Here is a 21,417-nt window from a genome sequence, read left to right on the forward strand (position 1 = left end):
AGTCTAACTGGAACAGAATAATCAAAAGTTTTATGACACTTACGAACAACTTTATTACATTTAGCTATTACAAAATAGAGTTAAATATTTTGCAAAAAAAAAGAAAAAGGACTTAGAAAACAAGTCATCACCGACAAAAGTGTTTAAAGTGTCAGTTCTGACGGGACAGAAATTTAAGCAAGAGGTTCCTGCAATCATCAGGCAATAACATCAATCAAGCCATCAGTTTGAAGCTACATCAAACATTGCAGTTCCTATTCCGGCAAGAACGAGGACAATTACAATGGGCCATGGCAATCAGTGGTATTACTGCAAAAACCCTGAGAAGAGAGAAACTGGCCCCCAAATAAACAGCACTCAAAACACGGCACATTCTGCATGTAGATTTAAGCACTCAGATTATGTGTTAAACATCCCCATCTTCTTATGTGGCTTGTGTCTGGAACCTAAGACACATTCACAGAGGGACCTTTAGAGGACACAGAAAATAGTATAAATAAATACACTGGCAGGGATTCTACACTTCCAAATCTTGTCATCTGGACTGTGCGTTTCACATAAGCATTATCGAGTCAGCATTCTCCTCTAAATAAGTGCTTTTTAAAAATGGGACTCCACCAATGTTTCAGAAATATCTGCATAATTCAGTGTGGTTTCATGTGAAATAGTTCAGCTGTGGTGATAGGAAATAGGGGTTGTAATGTCTACAACACAGCCGTTTTATTTATTATCCGAAATGCACACCCCCATGTGTCTTGAGTTTTTAAATATAATGTCAGTAATGGTACAACAGTGGTAAACCTAAAAATAAAAAGCTTTCTTTGGATAATATTTTGCCGTACAACCTCCTGTATCTACCACTCCGCTAAGAATGGACTTAAAAACCTACGTTTTTAGGCCAAAATATTATTCTAAAACTATCGTAAAACAATGTCTCAGCCATCAGGCAACGTATTGGTCACAATTTCATGTATTACCTTTCTGTGAGGGAGTTTTAGAGGCATTAAACTCTTTTGGAGGCCACTGCTGTAAGCAGTTCTAATACAGTATGTTTCTCTAGAATGGAATATTTCACATCAAACCACTTTAAATTACTATTTAATTACGCAGACAGGTTGACTTCCCCTTTAAACATTCAGCAGGGGGTTTACAGCATAAATGTGGTTATGAGATTCCTATCAATACAGCTTCCCAATATTCTCCAGGATTCCCTGGATGTGCAAATTCCTGCAGTAAGCATGAACAGCTTTGCAGGGCCCACGTGACAAATACACAGTAGTAGTATGCTACATTTTTTGCCTACATAAAATACCATATTTCATATTCAATATCACTCCCATGCTAAGTGCAAAGTGTGACAAAATATTAGAAACCAATTCATAGTGCAGGTGAACTGTAGCATCTGATGTAACAAGGAAAAAGGTAAAAGATCTGAATCACAGAGGTGGCTAAAAAGTACTGAAGGAAAATTTACCAGCAGGATCCACAGTTAGAGTTAACTGACAGATATCTGCGGTCATCTTCCTCCAGGGATTTTATTGATAACCTATGAGAATGCCACAGTAAATGTGGCCTATAATAGGTTATCATTATGTGGGCCTATAATCTGGCTAATGATCAGTGGCACAAACTAAACTTTTCAGTTATTAGATTAAATCAACACATGATGGCTCCCTAATCAATAACTTATTTAAAAAGGCAAAATGAAGGGATATACCTTCCACGTTCTGGACTTTGGTCTGTTTGGGCTTTTTTCCTCCAAAGTCCATAATTCATGCACTTTAAAAAACAGCAATCTATTAAGCACGAGCATTCTGAGACTTGAATGGAAAAACCCAAGTGATGAAGTCAGGCCCAGTTTCCCAAAAGCATCACAGTGTTAAGATCAGTTGAACTATTAGAGAGGGTGTTCAAAGTGATTGTCGCTCTACCTTCTTAGAGTGACCTTTGTGCCTTTGGGTAACTCGCCTTTGAATAAAAAAAAACAAAAAAACAGAAGCTTTAAAATATCTAGTTACACTGAAGTGATATTGGAAACAAAGAAAGTTTAAAATCGGAGACTGAATGCTGAGACAAGCTTATCACTACATTAGGAAGTGTGCAGTTCATTAGGCAGGCGTCTTTTAGAAAGAATGAAAAAAAAAGGTTTTAAAAGCAACCAGTCACTGTGCCTCGTAATTACTTTGCTGTTTTTTGTCTGTGGCTCCTTCACATGGTTAAAAACAACAAAAGAAAGCCTGTGGTTTGACAGAGGGCTTATAGTCCATCCACTTTACCGAAGCTCTTCTTTTAGGGCCAGCCCAGTCCTAATACATTTTATATGTTTACATAATCCACTGCAGAGTCTGTCAGTACATTATAATTTGTGTCCTTTTACTTTGCACCATACAAGCTCACAATCTACAGGGGCTGTTGCAACAGCTATATATACACACACCTAAAGGATTCACTGTGAGGCTAGAGGCCAGGCCACTGACCAAATCATACGAAGGTGACCAGCCATATGACCTATGATTTTTAAGAACACTTTACTGCTGATGCTCCATGTGGTAGTGAGCACAGCAGCCACTATGCTCTGGTAGAAAAGAGCACAATCTAGAAGTCGTCTATGTGTATATGTATAGGAAGCTACTGAAAGGGTCATATCCAGAAACCCCAAAGTCCTAGTAATTTGTAGCCTAGCAGGGCCTCTCGCCTCTTTTAGGCCTTTGGACCGGTCCTCCTTTCGTCAGCTTTGTGCGTCCTCATTCAGGAGCAGAGGGGTACAGGGTACAGGCTGAGTAGACCATCCACAGAAAGATCAGTGAAAGGTCAGAAAGTCAGAGCAGGAGGGGCGTGCGCTCACCCGCAGGCTCCGTGTGGCGTGTGAGCTGGCGCGCACAGGCCAGCAGGCGTGCAGGGAACGAGGGAGTGTGATGGCTTGGGTCTAGGACGTTGGTCTTCCGCCTCTCACGTTCCTGGCGCCACATCACGTACGGGCTAGGTGGGAAGAAGGGCCGCGAACGCTCCCTGTACAGCTGTACCACAATGCCTGAGACCGCCAGAACCACCCACACTGTGATCATGACGAAATCTGGAGGAGACGGAGAGAGATCAGAATAGCTACCTTAAAAATCCAGATTTTAAGTAGGGGTGGGAAATATTAAATAAGATTATATATAATGGAGTTTTCATAAGCTGGCAAGAGACAGTTCATTCCAGTGTAAATAAGGCGACCAGTGAGTGTACATCGTGTTGAATAAAGACTGTTCCTTAGGAGACTCTTTATTCTTAAAGACAGTTCTTTAGCATATTAAAGAAAAAGAAAATTTATTATTAAACCAAATCATGACATTAAATTTGAAAGACGAATCAAACTGAACCGTTCTTTTTTTATTCATTATTCTCCTGCGCTTATACAAGAACACCACAATCAAAGGACATTATAGTTACAGTCATATGCAAAGTTTCAGTGCACATATCAAATATTAGGTTTTGTTGTTTTTTTGAGTGACATAATTTTAGTGCACATTTTAGTGCACACTATATATTCTCTGAGTTTAAAATACTGGAAAAAATAAAACATGAAATATAAAATGTGCTAGAACTTTTGCACAGACCACATTTTTTATGTTAAATTCAGCAAGTAAACAGTAATTGTGTATTAAAATGTGCAGAAGTGTTCTCTGTAGTGGATGTGTTGACTTACTTTCACTTAGAAAATCAACAAAACATGTAATCTGACTAGGCTGCCCAACCTCCTGCATATGACTGTACCACAGTAGCATAACCTATCCTTATACTTTTTGCATTTCAACTTCTTAACATTTAAAACTCTGCACTTGAAAGTTGTGGAGTAGAATGTGTAGAAAATCGAGTATCCTAAATAACTGCAGTGCATTTGAGAGAGCGAGTGCTGCAGTAGGCTGTGTCTCACCGATGTTCTGCAGTGGAACTGAGATGAAAGCTCTGCTGAAGTTATTGTTGAGGAAGCGTTTAAGGATATCCAGGGTGATGTAAGACAGGCTTGTGTAGGTGTAGGCGTTAACAGCCAGCACAACCGTGTATGCCCCGACTACGCCACATGTTGTTATATTTCCCTGAAACACACACAGACACATTTCACTCACACTTCTCTTCAGAGCGATTGGTTACGATATAGAACCACTGAACACTTTTTGCAGAACAAGAGCTTCTCGAAAGCTAAACGTAACAATTCCACAAAACTGTGGCCGTACAAAACCACCCAAAGTTGGAAGTTAACATTATGTCAGCTTTACACACAACATTGCACTGATAAGCCACACTACACGCTGACACATGGTTTTTCTGATGTTCTGCAGGATGTTGGTCAGTACCTCTCTTGGCCATCGGATGAAGAAGAGAGGTACAATTAGCACAATGCAACTGAACGTCACCCAGAACACCACGTCATTGCGAAACACGGCCAGGTCACCTAGGAAACAAAGAACAAACAAACAAAACCCAGAAAGACATTAGCATAGAAGAAAAAAAGAGAAATCCTTTCTTAATAATATTCAACAACAGCCAACAGCCCTCTGAGTTTCTAGTCTTAATACAAGAACAACAATGTGATTGACATGCAGGGGAGACATGATGGACAGCTTGGCTTGTATTTATCTGCGTCATTCTACGAAAAGAGGACAATTTGTGGCCCTGCAACCTCTCAATTTTCCTAATTTAGATTTTTTTTTTCAGCATTGTAACCGATGAAGTATTCACGGATCCTCCAGAAACAAATGTTTTTTCCACCTCAAGCACATATATTCTTGAAATAGTATACATATTTAACTCAATAATATGGTATTACGTCCACCCTGTTACAGACGACGGTTCATTTACCCATGTAAGTTTCTAAAATGCTGCAAAGATGAAGTCTACACATTCCTGAACATCACATGAGTCTAATGCAAATTTAAAAGCAAATAATTTACCTATTTAATGCAAAAGTAAAGTAGGATGGGCCTGTTTTGCATGCCAAATGCCTCATTTTTTTGTTAAAATAAAGATTTTAACTGGGAATATTATCAAAAAAGTCATGTTACGATATGCCTTTTAACTAACAGCGTTGATGGGTAAGTGACAGGACCTGTGAGAAAAGGTGACAGAAGATATAACATGTAACCACTGTCAGCTGAAAATATGGCATGACAGACTGCTGCAGAGAAGCAACGGCTGATCAGTTCGTCTGTACCTCATGAACGTGTAACTGCTTTTGTAGTTCACCAAGTACAATAACCTAAATGAAGTGATATATTTATCATAAAAAGTATGTGTTCAGTTGATGTGCATGTCTGACCGTGCACTGAATCTGCATAGTATGTATTTATTATAAATTTACTAATAGGGACAAATATATATGTTGCTGGTGAGAGCAAATGTTTGTAAATGCGTAAAATGACTTTATTTCACTAAAGCATGTCAGTTCTGTTTCAGATTCTATAGGTTTGTAGTAGGACTGATGGTAACAGGGTTAAGGTTTGCAGCTATGTTAAAAGATTTTCAGACCACATGATGCTTAAGTGATCATATATTTAATATATTTTATTATTTACTTTATCTATGTTAAATACAAGTAACAGGGACATGATTTGAATACCAAACCTGTCCATAATAGGAAAACACTGAAGAATGGACAAAAGTAATGAAAGAAATTTGCCATCTTCTTCATCAGATTCAAATAATGTCACATCCTGCGAGTCATCCTGACTTTGTGGGGACGCAAAGAAATGTTATTTTACTATATTTTCAAATACCAATATTTATAAATCATAAATTTTTACATTTAAAAACATAAAAAAAATAAATACTATTATTCTATAATTAATTTTTCAGCAGAAACTTGCAAAAACAAATCTAGGGACATAAAAAAAAAAAAATAAAATCAGTGATCATGAAAGTAAAAGATCTGCTAATGCAAAAAAAACAGTATTTTTCTTGCTTTTGACCTCAAATTGTAAAAGATTATACAATGATCATTTGAAAAAAGATTTTCGTTTTAAAAATATGTGCAAATTCGACTGTCAAACAGTGTTCTTAATGCAAGGGATGCAAATTGTCCTATTTCGGGTGGAATGATCCAACCAACATTTTCAGCACTACCAGAAAAAGGCTCTCGATTTTGTACATGATTTGTTGATTTTCTACGTAAAAAAAAAAAATTTAGCACAAGTTAGTTCACACATACATTTTCTGCTAATTTTACTGCACAATTTATATTTATTTGAGTTTAACAACAAAAAATGGAATATAAAATGTGCTACAACTTTTGCACAGGCCACATTTTATGATTTGTTTTGCTCAAAATGTTAAATTCAGTAAATAAGCAGTAATTGTGTATTAAAATGTGCAGTCGTGTGTTCTCTGAGGAGGATGTGTTCATTTATTTTCACTTAGAAAATCAACTAAAAGTCTCAGTTAACCGAAGTTGTTCATACGACTTTGTACAGTATTTTCTCCTGACAATTCAAACATTCAGTTTCTAATGCTCACCGTTACAAGGCCTAAAACAGGTTGTGCTAAATTTCACAGTACATCGCCTCTTCTTACCGAGAGGTGTGAAGAAGACGATAGAGGAGACGAGAAAGCCGAGAATAAGTCCGACCACCACAACACATGCCATCACTGAACCGAACCGCCACCACGTCATCACCAGAATCACACCTCCAACCACACCTATCACTGCTGTCAGGGTCAGTCGAACTGCAAAGAATAGCAGAGAAAACAGTCATGTTTAGCAGGCAGCAGTCTGCGTTACAGCTTCTTTTGTTGGTGGTCACTGGATACAGAAAATAGAGTATCAGTAAAACATTTATAGGCAGCTGACTGAATACATGATTTTTAAAATCTTAAAGGCATTTCAATTCAAAGGGAAAAAAAAAAACAAAAAAACACTCATTTTTTCCCCAGATATGTAGTTGTAAGCAAAAGTTTGAGCACTCTGGTCAAATTATGTTTTGTTGATGTTCTAAGTGAAAGTAAGTTACACATCCTCTACAGCAGTTTTTCCAAACTCAATCTACATTTGTGCTCCAACCTAACTCACAAAACAGAGATGAAGGAAAAATGTGGACTGTCTGGTGGGCCCTGAGGACCGGACCGGCAAACACTGCTGTACAGAGAACACACATATTTTAATGCACAAATACTGTTTGCTGAATTTAACATATTGGAAAAAATAAAACAAGTATGTTCTGTGCAAAAGCTAAAGCATATTTTTATTTTTTTCATTATGTTCTCTAAAAATAAATAGAAATTGTGCACTGCAATTTGCAGAAAACACCATATTTAAAGTGTGTTTCCTGTAGAAGATCTGTCAATGTATTTTCACCAAGAAAAAAAAAACTAATTATGTAATTTCTTTCTAACTTTTGCATACAACTGTATATCTGTGGTGTAATGTTAGCACAGGATGTCTATAGCATTTTAGACAGATTTGTATGGGATCCAAGCATCTACTCCACTTGCATATTTTTGATGTGACACATTTGTAGCTGCTCTCAAGAAGAAAACATTTAATAACATTTATTGTAACTTGGTTAGGGTGATACATTTATCATTCCCTAACCATTTACCTTACCAGACGTCTTTGTGAATGCTGCATCACTGCAAGCAGTTTACAGTCAAAAATCACAATCACCACACAAAATCACAATAACTCTGATAACTATTACATTATCCCATCTCCCCATGTAAAACCAAGCATGCCTAAACAATACTTAAGACAAATATCAATGTGCGACTGATGCCCGTGTTCAATTTATTTCCAAGTGGATCGTTGCAAAGGTGTTTAAGAGAAAGGGATGCACCACTCTAGGAATTATGGGCCGATACCAATATCCAACATTTTTCCATGTACTAATCTTCTGATGCTGTTACATAAATATTTATAAAATGTAAAAACTGGAAACACGTACCTGTATTAGCATTACAGAGAAATACAACATTTATTTCTGTACGGCTACTAATGCAGTAAAATGAATAAAATGCAGATGTATTTGCACAGTGTCAAAGTGTCGCTTAAACATTTTGCTCTTTCCGAATACAATAAACACATCATCAAATATCTGTTTGAAATATCGGTCAAGTGTAAACATCTATCCAATGTTTTTTTGTTTTTTTTTTCCCCCACAAATATCTGCCATGTGATCATCAGGCATCCCTAGCCAAGAGTGTGCAGAACTGTATCAAGGCAAAGGGCGCTGCTTAGAAGACAATAAAATATAAGATTGTTTAGATTTTTTGGTCAGTGCATAAATCCATAAGTGTTATTTCAAAGTTTTATTGTCTATTTTTATTTAAAATGTGGAAAATAGTAAAAAAACAAAAAAATAAAAAATAAAGCAAAGCTGTGAGAACGTGTCCATGCCTTTTCTGGCTAGTACCATCTTTCTGAAATCTAATTTATGAAGAATCTAATTTATGAAGAGGTCATCACAAGTGCACTAAAAACACATTCAAAGTTTATTTGAGTACTGAGTGGATGAAGTACATATTACTAAAAGTTCAGTAGTTCTGCTGGCTGAACTTTCATCATACAAAGCCCTGTGAAAGACTCACACTGGCCAACAGGGCGAGCCGTACTGTACCTCGTGATGGCTAACACTGTGGGCTGTACTGTAAGCTGCGCTCAGTAATGTGGCTGAGAATGAGTGACACATGACAGAGAGGAAATAATGAAATCCTCCAACAACAACGACAACAACAACCACCACCCAGATGCCCTCATGCATATGAACTGAGAATGACTCATTTGACACATGACTCATCTGACAAGCTGGTCGCTATGAATAAAACACACAAAAAAAAAAAAATCTATGAAGATTATGCTCACTTCAGTACAACTGTGTCACACAACTGCCATCTTTGTGGGTGAAAAAATAACCTTCAGCTTCCTCTTGGAGGTCTACATCCTACAGTCTACAGAATCATCAAATGAACGTTTTGTCTAAAGCAGATCAGAATACGCCACACAGGTATCTGGCTGCTCCACATTCCATCTGCACTACAAGCACACAAAAGGCCACGTGAAGCAGGCCATACTTGTTATGCACCATCATCTCTGCCTTAACTGTCTTAGCAGGAAATCCAGAGAAGCATGAGACACCACAGTACAGAGGGGGAAAACAGCATCCTCTGAGACACAACATTACGTGACAGTCACTCCAGAATGCGTGTGATGCAGTAATGTGATTAGAAGCATGCCCAGCCAGTTTGTACAACTAAATTACTTTAAATTAATGCTATGGAAACAGCAAATTTACAGTAATAAATCTGCAAAGGGCTTCAAAGGAATAGTGTGACTGAACTGTAAGAAGAAATGGTCACACGGAGTGAGAGACATTCTGATTCAAGGGTGTGCAAGAACTTCCTTACAATGAGCTTATTTCAGAACTGTGGAAATATGGAAATATGAAGGGAGTCTACAAATAAATCTTTAACACTTGGCAGATTCTAGTTGCTGTTTTGTTTAATTTTATGGATATTTTACACTGTAAAGTACTGGGACATGATTACATGGGGAGGTGGAGTAATGCAAGTTTACCACATGACATCTGTGACAGTACAAATGACAAGGGCAGGAGTGGCTACTTGATTTACGCACTGCCATTACCCCAGAAAAAAGCTGAAAACATTATTCCGTTTCCTCTGACCATCTATCTTCCTGTCTCTCTTAAGAGAGCACACTGTGTCATTAGCTTGAGAAGTCACAGCCAACAGTCAACATCACCACATAAAATCAAAGTTTCTGTAGTTTCGAAGTTTTAATGTTCTTATTTGTGCATTTGAGGTAGGACATATCAAATTTGACTGATGGAGCAGATCACAAGTTAATGATCACTGTCAAAATCAAACCTTTAATCTCCATTTCTCTTTGTTTTTTTTTTACATAATTTAAAACTGACGGCTGCCACTCATTTACATTATTCAGGAGATGCTTCTATTTCAATTTATTGTTTTTTTACAAAAACTGCATCCACCTCAAAGAGCACATGCTTTTTTTATTTGATACGCCAAAATACACATAATGATGGAAACCCACCTACTGACACTTTTTCCCCAACATAACTTTCAAAACTCTGACTTTCTGTTTTGTACTGTTTGCTGTTTTCAATCTAACAGGGTACTGGTTCAGGCATACAATGTGAAATCAATTCTGTCCACTTTAGGAAGTCACAAGGGCTACATGAGCCACTGTCAGCATGTGTAATGCAGTTCAATGCTACTTTTACTGCATGAAGTGGGCTTACTGTTGTAATCCAGCGTGGTGGTTCTTGTGATCAGCACAAAGAAGAAAAAAGCTCCAAAGGCAAAGCCCATACAGAAGAGCTCTGAGGGAAGAGGGGGACAGGAGAACAGCACGTGAGCTTTTTCTAGGTCACTCAAGTCGCTCAGTTCATTCACGTCAGTTGTACTAACCACAGTCACATTCAAAGAAAAGAAAGAAAGAAAGAAAGAAAGAAAGAAATGGAAAACAACACTGAACAGTGACTTCTAAACATGTGCTCAGCATGATCACAGGTTCCTCTGAATATAAAAACCAACAAATCAGCTTTGTTTAAACGTTGATGCATCATCTAATAACACATCTATAATATGTCTGATCTGTTGCTGAAAAGCTCTAGCTGTTCTCAGTACACTAAGAACTCTGTGGTTATTTTTACCAGCCATAACCTTTGTACCTTTCAGCTATTATTTTTCCTTAAAAAGATCAATTCTGTTAAGAATAATCATGTTCCCACACCATAAATAACTAGAAAACGTGGGAAAAACTTTAAACTTAGACTGATGACCTCCTGTGGTCTCTGGCAGAGCCAAGACAAACGTGAAAGAAGTGCAAAGTTTATGAAAAGGCAAGGTAATCATTTAAGAGGTTCACTTACCACATTTGAAAAACCGATGCCCCAAGAAACATACAAAGAGCCCTGCAAGTCCTGTAATGGTGAAAAAAACTTTGGTGGATATTCTCCCTGAGAGGAAAAAAACAACAGAGGTTTAGAGAATTTGGGCACATACCATAAAACTCTCCTGAACTAAAACAATGGCTGACTGACAACTAGGCCTGTGAGTTAATGCAGTAACAGCCCTGTGAGGGGAAAAAACTCATTTACTATCAGTTTGGGAGGGAACAATAATAGAACATCAACAACAACAAAAAATACTTTGCTCATTTACTGATTCATTTCATGTAAATGACAGCAAGACAATTAGATTTCCACACATAAATACAAGTGAATTTTTAAACGTGTTGAGTGATGTCATATCCTGGACAAGCCACTGAATAATACAAAGACAAAAATAAATGCTCAAGAGAAGATCAGCTGCTCGCTTTCTTTTTCAAAAAATTGTATCCACCTCAATCGAGCCCCCAAGCTTCCTATGGAAATTCTGGCAGCTTTATTCAATTTTATAAATATCGGGCAGTATGACAATACCGTATCTTTACTGTGATAACTGTTATTGTGAGAAATGATAATACCCGGAATCAAATCTATAGGCATTAAGTTAATTAAGTTGCTATTTTGGAGATGCACGTTGTCCTTTGGACAGTGATGATGCGAAGAAACTGAGAGTGTAATGAAACAACTGAGAGTGTAATGAGAACTAATCACCTAAAGTGGTGCAGCCATCTAGAACGGAGGCAAAGCTGCAGGCATAGGTGTGAACAGGGATGTAGGAGGCTGAGGTATTGGAGACGGGGTCTCTCACAACAATGGAGTAGATAACTCCCTGTCCCGGGATGGAGTTAAAGGACAGTTCTGTGTGGTCTTTAGAGGACAATGTCATCAGCTAGAACAAAAGGAGATGTGAAAATCAATAACAAGAATATGAAACACATGACCAGAACATAAAATGGACCACCTAGCTCTTAAACCAAATATGCTTCAAGTCTATTATTCAATCTAGGAGGAAGCTAGAATAATCACCACTTAATGTACTGTAATATACTGTTCACAACTCCATCTGTACTGTAATCCATCTTAGCACAACTGTATGAATGTTCATATCATTCAGTAATATACTGTAAATAATAGATGATTATATGTTTCCTCAAGCCCTGCACGTCTTCACATATTCATCCTTTTGGCTCCTTTCTTTCCTTTTATTTCACTACCTCTTAATTTTCCCTTAGTTAGTATCTTATTTTCTTATAATTATGTGTTAACAGTCTGTGTGCTTGTCTGATGTTTAGTATGTTGCACGTCATACATGTGTGCAGTCACAAAGGCAAATTCCTCATATGTATAACATACAGTGGGGTCCAAAAGTCTGAGACCACTAGACCACTTAGGATTTAATATGCTCCTTTTTTGCTTTAATGACAATGTGCACTCAAGCAGGAACAAACTCTATGTTTGTGCAAAAGACTGTGATCAGCAGATCAAATTCTCCTGAGAGTCGTCTGAACACAAGCTTCAGTGGAAGTGGCAAAAAAAAAAACGTTTTGTACATGGTCAGTGTCACAAATTTGCTTCAATTTGAGTAGTGGCCCAAAAATAGTGCAGAATCCTGAATTTTCCCTCATCATAACTTTGTCTTTTCAAGTTAAAATGAAAAAATCCCAGATTTTCAATGTACCCCACTGGTAAAAAAGTGATTTATATTCTCATTTTGATTCTAAACAATTCAAAAATTCAATTTGGGACATTTGAAATTATACTGAAACTTATCACCCAGCTGCTGTGATATTTCTGGAACATACACAAAGTTTGGCAAATAAACTGTCAATTCTACTGAAACTCCAAAACTCCAAGGAATGGCCCAAAATATTCAGCCTAGTATTTTTCAAATAGGAACTTGTGAATTTAATAATGTCCAAAAGTATGTAAATATTGGGGTACTGGTGTTGACTGTAGTTTTGAAATATTTATCTGAGCGAAGAACTTCTTCATGCTACTAACCTTTCTCCCATTTTCCACCATGCTTGACACACTGGCGACCCTCTCTATGCCGCTGATAAGGCTCTGCTCTGACAGGTCGTTCTCAGGGAGGAAGTATTGATACACATCGTACTCTAACCGCCAGCGAGTGCTGAAGCCTGTGTCCACATCACAGGCAGGTGGAGAGACATCTCTGAATGGACGCATGAAGAAAAGGAGCAGAAGCGTGAGAATGAGTTGAACAGCAGAAGGGAAAGAGAGAAGATGGGAGTCCAGAGGAACAAGTGGTTAGCAGAGAGGCAACACTCACCACAGCATATCACACAACAGACCAAATGGTCTAAAATGAGACAGGTTTCTTCTTCTAAAAGAAGTGTGGAGTACCGGAAACTAATCTTAAAACTGTTTAATTGTGTGTACGTATATGTCAGAGTTTACTTCGTATATCATACCTTGCATGTCCAATGTTAGCAGGAGCAAAGCGAATGACTGTCTCAAAAAGGTTGTAGCGCAAGTAGATGTTTGGATCATTCTCCAGTGGAAACTCCAGGTTACAGGCCCCAGGAACAGGATCTGCACATAGCACAAAATCAATGTAATGATCAATCCAACACCCAAACATGCTGGATTACTTTCTGTAGGCCTGTAATTTAAATTAATTTAAACAAACAACTATTTGGTTCTCCATATTGGGTCTGTTTTCGAAAACTGAAACCATACAAAAATGGCCACCCCGCCTCAACACATCCACTTTCAATATTATTACAAAGACAGGCGACCTCTTCGCTACTGGACAATCTTTGCAATCTGCAAAACCACAGTAGCCCAAATAAACACTTCTAAAACAGACATTATGTGGTGACACAAAGCATGGCGGTTTAGATTTCTCATAAATGGCTGTATGTGAATAGTACCCTGTCACCCTTTCAGCCTCTGTGATCTGGCAGATTGTGACAAAACTTTAACAGGCCCATATCATGACTAATCAAAACTAATTTCTCTTCCTGTTTTAAATAATGCAGTTCAAAGTAATACAGAAACACTGTTAAAGTTTAAAAACATATCATTCACTCTTCAGTCTATACAGTCCATATATGGAAACTAAACTACAAAAACAGTCTGTTTTGAACTCAGTTTCTATGACCGCATGAGATCCAGCTCATTTACATATATCTGCGTATTCAGCCTACAGCAATTCAGTGTGCCCATTCACAGTGGTTTTCAAATGAGGCAGAATACAGAACGGAGCTCATTTATCTCCTATTAGTCCTAAAAGCACAGTAACAAATACAGCCTTTTTAACTCTAAAGGTTAAAGAGAGGTTATAAAATGCTCATGTAAAAATGAATGATGACTATTTTTGATACATAAACCACACAAATGTTCTAACTGGACCTCAAGGGAAAAGTAAAATACAAGAAAAATGTATGATATGGGCCCATTCATATTTTTAAATGTAAATATGGCCACAAATGACCAGCATATTCACCTCATCTGTGTCTAAAATCTTATGAAGACAGGAATAAATCAAATTCTCTGTGCCACAGCTGAAGTGAACTAAGGTCTCGGCTACAGGGTGCACCCCTCTCATCCAACTGTGCCACTCAGGAGCCTCTAAAACCTGCACATCTAACCATGAGATGCCAAAACTGCTTTCCAATTAGCACTTTTGCTCATGAAGCCTTTTAACTAACACTTAACTAACTTCACGAACTGGTAAAAGGCAACACAGTGTCACACTGGAATACAGAAATAATGAGGAATAATAAAGGATGTGCTCATCTACCAGTGCTTGTGTAGGGCAGTAGAACACCAGTGCCTGCAACAGGATCACCATCAGGGGCCAGTAGGTAGCAGGAAAGAGAGGACTGGGATGACAAGAGGGGAAACAGCAATCCAGAATCAACCGCGGTGAGTGAAGAACCATAGACCGGGACCTGCAGTACAAACAAACCAGAGTTTTATATCCAGAGGTTGCTCAAAACAAGTGTCACACTTGTTTAAGATCTTACATCTAATAAAGCACAATGAAGACTGCATCCATAATACATATCTAGATAGAGACAAAAATAAGACGGCTGCTGCTATTGTTTTTAACTATGTGACATATGTTTGTTCATTTTTAAAGCATATAGATATCACTTTCCCAGAGAGAAAATCATCTATTGCAGCAGTACAAAGTACAGTAAAGAGCAAAACAAGAACAAAACAGGAGCAAAGGTTGCCGTATGCTATTTACAGATGCATAAATAGAAGACGTAAAAATGAATAAATAATAAAATATACCAAAACAACAATAAAAATAACATGTGCAGTACAAAAATGTACAATGCAGTGGGGCATGACATATGACAGTACGTCATGCCATGTCAGAAACATAAGCATATCTATTTAATATCACATAACTTGACAGAGTTTGAGGTAAATGTGTAAAGATCAGCATGAATTGTTGAGATATAAGATACCATTATAAGCTGGTTAGATTAGCCTCACAGCTCCCAGCTTAGATGCAAAAACAGGTCTTGGCTTATCAGCTGCATTTGAGTTAAAGCAAAAATGGTGTATATTTGATTGCCAAACTGAAATGCTGAACTGAGAGATGAGATCAGAGATGTGATAACTGGGTTTGCACAAGAAGTAGGTCCATTACATTCATTTGCCTCTGCAATACTGCTATACGGGTTTAAACATATTATCTGATCGCTGGTCTTCAACATGAGCCTACATGAACGTGCTGAATTCATAAGCTGTAGACTGTAGACTGGTAATCTTTCAAATTTCAAAGAACTCTGTGTGTGTCAGAGAAAACAAGTGTGTTGTGGACTGCTGGTGAAGTCAGGCCTTGTGATTAAGCCATCACATGATACACCAGGACTAGTGCAAAACCTTGCAGGCTGCTTCAGTCCACTCTACTGTGAGTGACTCAGCTGAGTGTGTGTGTGTAAAGTCCATGCTTTTTGTATGTGCCTGGTGATGGAAATTTCTTATCTGTGCGTGTACGTGTTTGTGACACTTGGATTACAACACAGTCTAACGTGCGACGACAAGTGTATTTGTGTATGCAATCGTGTTTAGGCATGTAAATGAGTGATGAAGTGTCTTTGCTAATACATGTGGTCAAAATGTGGTTTGTTCACTGCAGAAAATGATTTCTAGTGAAATCAACTTACATCTGGTCAACATATCTAATATTTCTCGGTTTGAGGTTGCTGTGGGAATATTAAAGAATATTTAACTTCTTTATAGGCATTCCTTTACTTGTTTTAAGTAGTTTTATCTTATAAAATTGTCTTATTCTACTGGAAAATTATACTGCTTTAACCATTCTTGAAATAAGCGTTATCACCATAGAACAATACGATTTCTCTAGATAAAATTACTTAAAACAAGTAAAAAAAAATCTTGAAATAAGATCATAATCTTATAATATTCTTGAAACAATCTCATAATGAGGAATATTAAATATATTGACTACAGGTACGATGTTTTAACTTGTCAAAGTATAATTTTTGAAGTGTTGGGGGAGCATGTGGTGTTCAGATGTGACCTTTCTGGCAAAACAGCAAGTTAGTATCAATGATTATTTTTATTACAGTAAAGAGCTAATCAGCCATGGAACTATGGTCTCATCTTAACATTCTGATGGACCTGCATATTCAGGATGACCCAGAACAACATCAGTGTGCATGTGCGCTCTGTGTACATAAATGCTCAAGGGCACTCCTGTGCATGAGTCTTCTTACACTTCTGAATGAGAGAGTAGCGTTGCGATGTTGAGTGTGAAACTGCAGTGTGATGAAAGCCACTTCAGCAGGGATTCTGGACACGACCGCCTGGACGCTCCCATTCACAGGTACACTCACGTTCTGGAACGTTCCCAAAGAGAAGACCACCTGGTCTGGAACATAAACAAACAAATAAATTAATATACTCATAAATGCTTAGATGGTAGCACTTTCTTTAACTAATTTCCATACAGCACATTTTATGATGTCTAGTATAAATCATTATTATATTCAGGTATCCACATGAGTGAATGAACAGATGTTCAGTTTACCACAGGAAAAAAAAGGCAAAAACACAAAAATTGGCTGAAATTAATGTAGAGCTGTAGGCTTATTTTTTAGGTGCCAGCACTGCTGAAATAGCTAAAATTCATAGCACAAAAATGCAGCATGCAGAACATTTGAAAACACTGATTATTTAAAAATAGCCTACTCTGACAAGCTAATGCTACAAAACTACAGCTAACCACTACAATGTTTCTGATGGGGACTTGTCAGCATCTACATAAGGTATTTTCTTCTCAGCTGATGCTGTACCAACATGTTAGTTTGTCAGAGAAGTATATTTTCACTGTTTCTGGACCTCGGTAACATCAGCTATAATAGTCCGCTAAGGTGGGGAATAAGCTGTGCCAGAGCCAAACGCTCTCCCTGCCTTCACCGTCACTGGCAAATAAGAGCAAAACTGTCACATTTGACAGGCCTGATAATAAAAAAAAAATGTGTGTTATGTTCAATTGTTAGGCTCTGTCTTTCCATAACGAAACGTAATGAATACACAAAGAGTGATTTCAGCCGTGGTATAACCACTAGGGGGGCCATTAAACTGGGGCTCCTGGCGAACGGGCACCCCAAAAGACAGCAGAAAGTAAACAAGTAAATCACATTGTCTTTTTTATTCATTCAAAGAAATTTTTGTACAGAAGGTTCAACAATTTTTTTCCACTAATATTTCATTAATAATTTTTTGCACATCCTAATTATGGATTTTAGTATTTGGACACCTGTACCGCGAATACTTAACACCCATGCAGATCCCAAACATGAATATATCACGTCCTTAGTAATCGTGACACATCCATTAACAAGATATCCATTAACATGATAAACAGAGAGGCCTGATTCTCATGTATTATGTAGTTTCTTCTTTTATTAAAAATAAATCCAAACATACATTACCTTCTTATTGTAATTAAATAAACCCAGCGAGAGATGAAATAAAATTGCTAAACAAACAGTTCTACCTATACAGACTTGTAACAAGCAGTTTCTACAGTAGAATAAGACAATTTCTCTAGATACAATTACTTAAAACAAGTAAAAAACATCTAGAAATACGATCACAGTCTTACAGTATTCTCATAAGAATGGGAAATACTAGATATATTGACCTGATTTAAGATTTTTTTCATTGCCATGATGTGATTTTCTTCAGTGTTGGGGAGGAAAATCAAATGCTATTTCTTGAACTTGGTAGTTGACACAGCAAACTGTCATAGAGAAACAAGTTCTCACTTTCAGGTGTGACTTTTCTGGCAAAACATCGAGTCAGTATCAGTAATCAGCAGTAATCTTTACAGTAATAAAACTAATTGGCAATTCTTTGAGTAACGGAGTGAAGGAGGCTGTCTATAGAAAAAGAGGGCATTTTTCTGAATGGGTTAACAGACACTTCACTCCTACACTAAGAATCAGCAGATTCCTGACCTATATTACATGGTAAATGAGATTAGGCTTGAATTTTACTCCACTCTCTCACTGACAGCTGCCCATTGACTACACAGCACTGGTCTCTCATAAAACACAGCCTGAGCACTAAGCCCCTCCTAAATAAAGCAAAACGTTTCACAGAAAGAATGCAGAAGTCATGACTCCTCTCTGTTCTCGTCATAATGTCTAGTGAAAAGCCACAAAGTGGAACAGAAGAAAAAAAAAACTCTCTTTTATAATGTTGCATTATTAATAACCATCTCGCATGGTGTTCTCCTGCCCATGAACCGTTCTGCTTGTGCTTCCATTTAAAGCTCATCTTCTCAGTCAGATAAGAATAACTTCAGAGGGAAGTACAAGAGAGAGAAGACTGGATTTAAAATTAGCAGTTAGAGATGTCTTCACCCCGCCTTCCGCAAATGAACCAACAAATAATACTACACTTCCTCTTTGGATATGGACATGCATCACAGTGCAACTTCACGGGTGTTTCATTCATGTGCTGACTGCCATTCTTTCCCTTTTAGCATAAAAATTCACAAACACAGACATGTTAACCGGATCCTCCGGTTCAACAACAACATGCTGACTTCATGATCCATGTTTTTCCAAGAATGTAACTAAATCCATCATTCATAACAGATTATTTCTGTGAATTATTGTCAGTTACTGGTTTTAAGAATGGAAAGAACATTCAGGCGCAGTGGCGTATTAGTGCGCACAATTAACAGTCAGATTAAAATAACTTGCTCCTGGACACTGAGCTAATAGAGATGGAGAGAGATTTCACCCTGTAGGCGGACAGCGAGAGCTCAGCAGTGCTGTACTTTCTTGGTATGAACTGTGATTGGAGTTCTGGTCTCTGGGTATTTCCCCTGAAATATTTTTTCCTGTCAGAGACAGAAGTACAGAGGTCTACCTGCAGATAGAGGCGGCCGCTTCTTGAGAGTTCGAATAGAGACCTTACGAAACCTCATTCACCTCTGTACTTCGTCTCTTTCGCAACCTGTGCCTTTAGAGCGCTCATCTAACTGAAGGCTTTGGTAGCACATGGACTAGGAAAAGTGGACTACGACAGCGTTTTTTTACCAGATGAAATCTTGTTAGACCTTTTGAGCGTTGAGAACAAAACAGAAAAACCTTAAACCTCAAAGTGCACCTCAAATTCTGCTGATATTCAAAATTGCATAATTTAAATGAAGATGTAAAAAGTCACTCAGAGTGGTTTGGTGTGAAATGCTCCGTTCTGGAGAAACTCACTGAGTCAGAACTCTTCACACTCTTCACAGTGGAATCGGATGGAGTGAGATGTCTGAAGCCTTTAATGCCTCTAAAAACTCCCTCACAGAAACTCTGCTGTCTGAGATATCGCTTTCCCCCAGGTTTGAGAAAAGGTTTTGGCCAAAAACATATTTTTCAAAAAGCCATTCATGGGAGTGGTTTTACATACAGGGAGTAAAGCCAAACTAGCACCCTCTATTTTATCATGATCAGCATCACACATACAAACTCAGAAGACATGTGTAGGTTCACTAACCTTTTTGGACAGTAAATAAAATGGCCATATTTACACTGTACACATCTGGTTCCTATTATTACCACTGTACAGAAATCAGAGCTGACAGGGTTAAGTTTCTCAGCAATTCACCAAGTTACTTCAGAACAAACCACACTGAATGACTCTGTTTACAGCTTAACAACTGAATTATGCAGAAAATTTGAAAGGTAAACTGATAAAAGCGACTATAATGAAGTTACTCAGTTTGAAAACTGTCTCATGATTTGACCCATAGATGACTTTTTGTTTGATTTATTGAATAGTACCGGTAAAATTTCTAAGCTTAAACTTTCACAAATTCATAAATGATGGCTGTCTATGGTGCAACGGTCTGTTATTAACATGAAAATGAACTGCATAACTCACGTTAAAAAGAAATGGGTTTGTAAGCTGAGACACCAAAAACAACAAGTAACACCTCGAGTCTATGTGACCTGCTCAGATAGTCTCTCTCCAGTCGGAAAACCCCTGACTATGGATAAAGACCATAATGCTTTGATAGCCGGGTCGTTTTTCAGTCTGGACTATCTGGGCTGCACCGCTGCAGATAAAGGAGATTAGTCCACAGGTCGGTTTTTAACGCTCCGCAGACACACAGCCCGCCACAGCTAACCACAGCTAGCGATTTAGCTCAATAACTCCAGCAGCTCCGCGACGGTCTGTGTGCTTTAAAACACACATTAAACTACACGAGGCGCTCGACGTCTCAGTTACACACGCACTTATTAACTCTGGGCCTGTTTATCAGCGGTCCGGGTCAGTGAGCAGTGGCCGAAACGTAGCTAACGCTAGCTGTAAAAACTCCTCCACAGATTTCACAGTGTGTGAAACGGAAACTGCGCCGAGGCGGCTGAAGGAAAACAACCGCAGCTGCAGGCGGTTACGCAGATTTTCAGGGTGTCAAAAACGTTCAGAAAGTCAGTAAGCAGCCCGGGGCTGAAGCTGGCTTCCTACTCACCAGCATCTTGTTCGATTTTCCCGTTCCACCTTACATGGTGCAGCAGCCACATTCTGGCGCCTGAGGTGTTATAATAGTAACTGCTGCACCGTTTAAGGTGGAACGGGACAACTAGAGCAAGAAGCTGGAGGACAGGAAGACAGTTCAGCCTCGGAAGGGGACACTCACTCTCCTGCGCGTGCAGAACATGAAGGCACGAAAGGACGACACACAGTAAGCACAGTAAGCCTCCTTCTCCTCCCGCTGCTGCTCCCGCTCCCGCTCCTCCTCTCCTGGTCTTCATCTTCCCCCTCAGTCTTCGGTCCGGGCCGCAGCTCTGCTAACACGGCGGCCCACCAAACGCACCAGACACAGCCAACGGAGTCCCACCGAGGCCGCTGCAGTCCCGGAGCATGCTCTATTCCCCGACCCCTCACTCACACTGTCACTCAGGACTGTCTCTCACACTCCTCTTCCACACACTCACACTCCTCTTCCACACACACACACTCCTCCTCTGCCCTCCTGCAGCGCGCGCTGCCCGGT

General features: G+C 38.6%; 1 protein-coding gene across 1 annotated transcript; it reads right to left on the bottom strand.

The window, feature by feature from the left end:
* Positions 1–28: 28 nt before the first annotated feature.
* On the bottom strand, positions 29–21,378 carry tm7sf3 (transmembrane 7 superfamily member 3). Its single transcript, XM_036576653.1, has 12 exons — positions 21,061–21,378; positions 16,625–16,779; positions 14,668–14,818; positions 13,334–13,454; positions 12,903–13,074; positions 11,613–11,790; positions 10,884–10,970; positions 10,251–10,331; positions 6,550–6,702; positions 4,338–4,435; positions 3,917–4,079; positions 29–3,073 (listed from the first exon to the last, which is right to left on the bottom strand). The coding sequence occupies exons 1-12, from the start codon at positions 21,173–21,175 to the stop codon at positions 2,820–2,822; spliced, it is 1,728 nt and encodes a 575-aa protein (XP_036432546.1). The 5' UTR covers positions 21,176–21,378; the 3' UTR covers positions 29–2,819.
* Between the last annotated feature and the right edge of the window lie 39 nt (positions 21,379–21,417).

Source organism: Colossoma macropomum, unplaced genomic scaffold, assembly GCF_904425465.1.
Source record: "Colossoma macropomum unplaced genomic scaffold, Colossoma_macropomum, whole genome shotgun sequence".
NCBI lineage: Eukaryota > Metazoa > Chordata > Actinopteri > Characiformes > Serrasalmidae > Colossoma > Colossoma macropomum.